The 1,578-nt window shown below is 40.6% G+C and overlaps 1 protein-coding gene across 1 annotated transcript in view; it reads right to left on the bottom strand.

Moving 5' to 3' along the window:
• LOC139757113 (multiple inositol polyphosphate phosphatase 1-like) overlaps nt 1–1,578 on the bottom strand; it is an 18,201-nt gene extending 16,623 nt beyond the window's left edge. The window contains exon 1 of the mRNA XM_071677206.1: nt 1,272–1,578. Within this exon, the coding sequence (XP_071533307.1) occupies nt 1,272–1,488 (217 nt within the window). The 5' untranslated portion in view covers nt 1,489–1,578. The remainder of the gene's footprint in view (nt 1–1,271) is intronic.

The raw sequence follows: 1,578 nt of genomic DNA, 5'->3' as shown, positions 1-1,578 counted from the left end.
CAGCTTCCAGAAGTCTCTCTATGAAACATACATGTAAAAAAGAACACCAAACGTCATGTATTTAGTCTTCTAAAAGGCCTCTGGTAAAGTTCCGCAAGAAAATTGTAATAAAACATAAAATCTCATGCTACAGTTACTTAAATCAGCAGTTGGATACAAAACTTGCCAAGTGTCACATGACAATATATACTGTGTAGTGGGGAAACCATCGGCTCTTGGTGCACCTCCTTTTATAATGTAGGTGACTTCGAGTACAAGTTCACGTTTTCTGTGAGGTGATGGCTCTTCAACCTAGGAAGGGAGATGTTTTTGAAGAATCAGGAATGAGATCTAAATGACGAAGTCCCTGAATTTGCTGACGATACTGAAATAGGTAGAATGACTTAGACATACTGACAGCCTGATTCCAGAAATGGTAAGTGACATTCAACATAGACATATTTAAGATAGTACATTCCGGAAATGAAAAAGAAACAAAATAGGTAAGGGACAGCTAGAGAATGGATGAGAGTGAATGTGACCTTTCTTCCTGTGTTCCTGGCAGTACCTCGCTAACGAGGGAACCGATGACCAACTATGGAAAAAAAAAAAATAGGTGTACATGAAGTTTAGTGAAGAGATCCGTGAGAACAACTTAGCAGAGCACAGCTGGTGCTCAAATCAATAGGGCTACAGCCCCTTGCGACGACCTTTCCTTACAAAACACCAGACATCATCTCAACCCACTCAGACTCGCTTGGCAGAACACATCTCGTGTAGGCGGATAGATCTGGTCCCTATGTCAACAGAGACCAAGATACAGCCTTGAAAATGTCTTACAAACATTATAGCCACGACCATGTATCAAACCACTTGGGGAAATATTAAAGGAACTTAAAGTTTAACCTTTACAGGAGCTGAGGTACGACGGTGATAAGTTAATCAGATAATCTGACAAAATCGATGGACGTACATTATTCTAAATGCTCAAGTATCCTGTAACGAAAACAAACAATGGAATAAGCTTTGAGGAGCAATGTTTCACACCAATGTAGGGAAATACTCCTTTACAAATTGTCATTCGAAAACTGGAATAACATGACGTTTAATGTCAATGCCAAGACAACTGACTCGTTCAAGCAGAGTCTGGACGACCGCTTCCAGTCTTGAAGTCAACACAGACTATATGGCAATGTAAACATTTCTCCTGCAGAAGGCTCTCCTGTTTGCTCTGTGTATATACATATCACGTTCAATACAATGTTCTGTAATATTCAATATAAAGTTCTTACGGAAGGTGAGCGATAAACCCAGACGGAGCGAGACTCTGTTCACCACGGCGGCCATCACTGGTCCCTTCTTGAATAGCTGACTCTCCAGCGTGGCCTTAGGGTTCTCGTCCACCTCCGCCACGTACTTGTCACACACCTTGTAGAACTGTTGACACAGGCATGACCAGGTATCAGCAGCTGTAGCCACTTCATTCACAGAAACAGCTGATATACACATTGGGAAATTTTAATCATTACTATGAATACTGAATATTAACATTACTAATTTACGCCGTCATAAAAAAAAATCTGATAAGAATTGCAAATC

This window comes from Panulirus ornatus, chromosome 24 (assembly GCF_036320965.1).
Source record: "Panulirus ornatus isolate Po-2019 chromosome 24, ASM3632096v1, whole genome shotgun sequence".
NCBI lineage: Eukaryota > Metazoa > Arthropoda > Malacostraca > Decapoda > Palinuridae > Panulirus > Panulirus ornatus.
The sequence above is the reverse complement of the archived record's forward strand: the minus strand, read 5'-3'. Positions and strand labels throughout refer to the sequence as shown.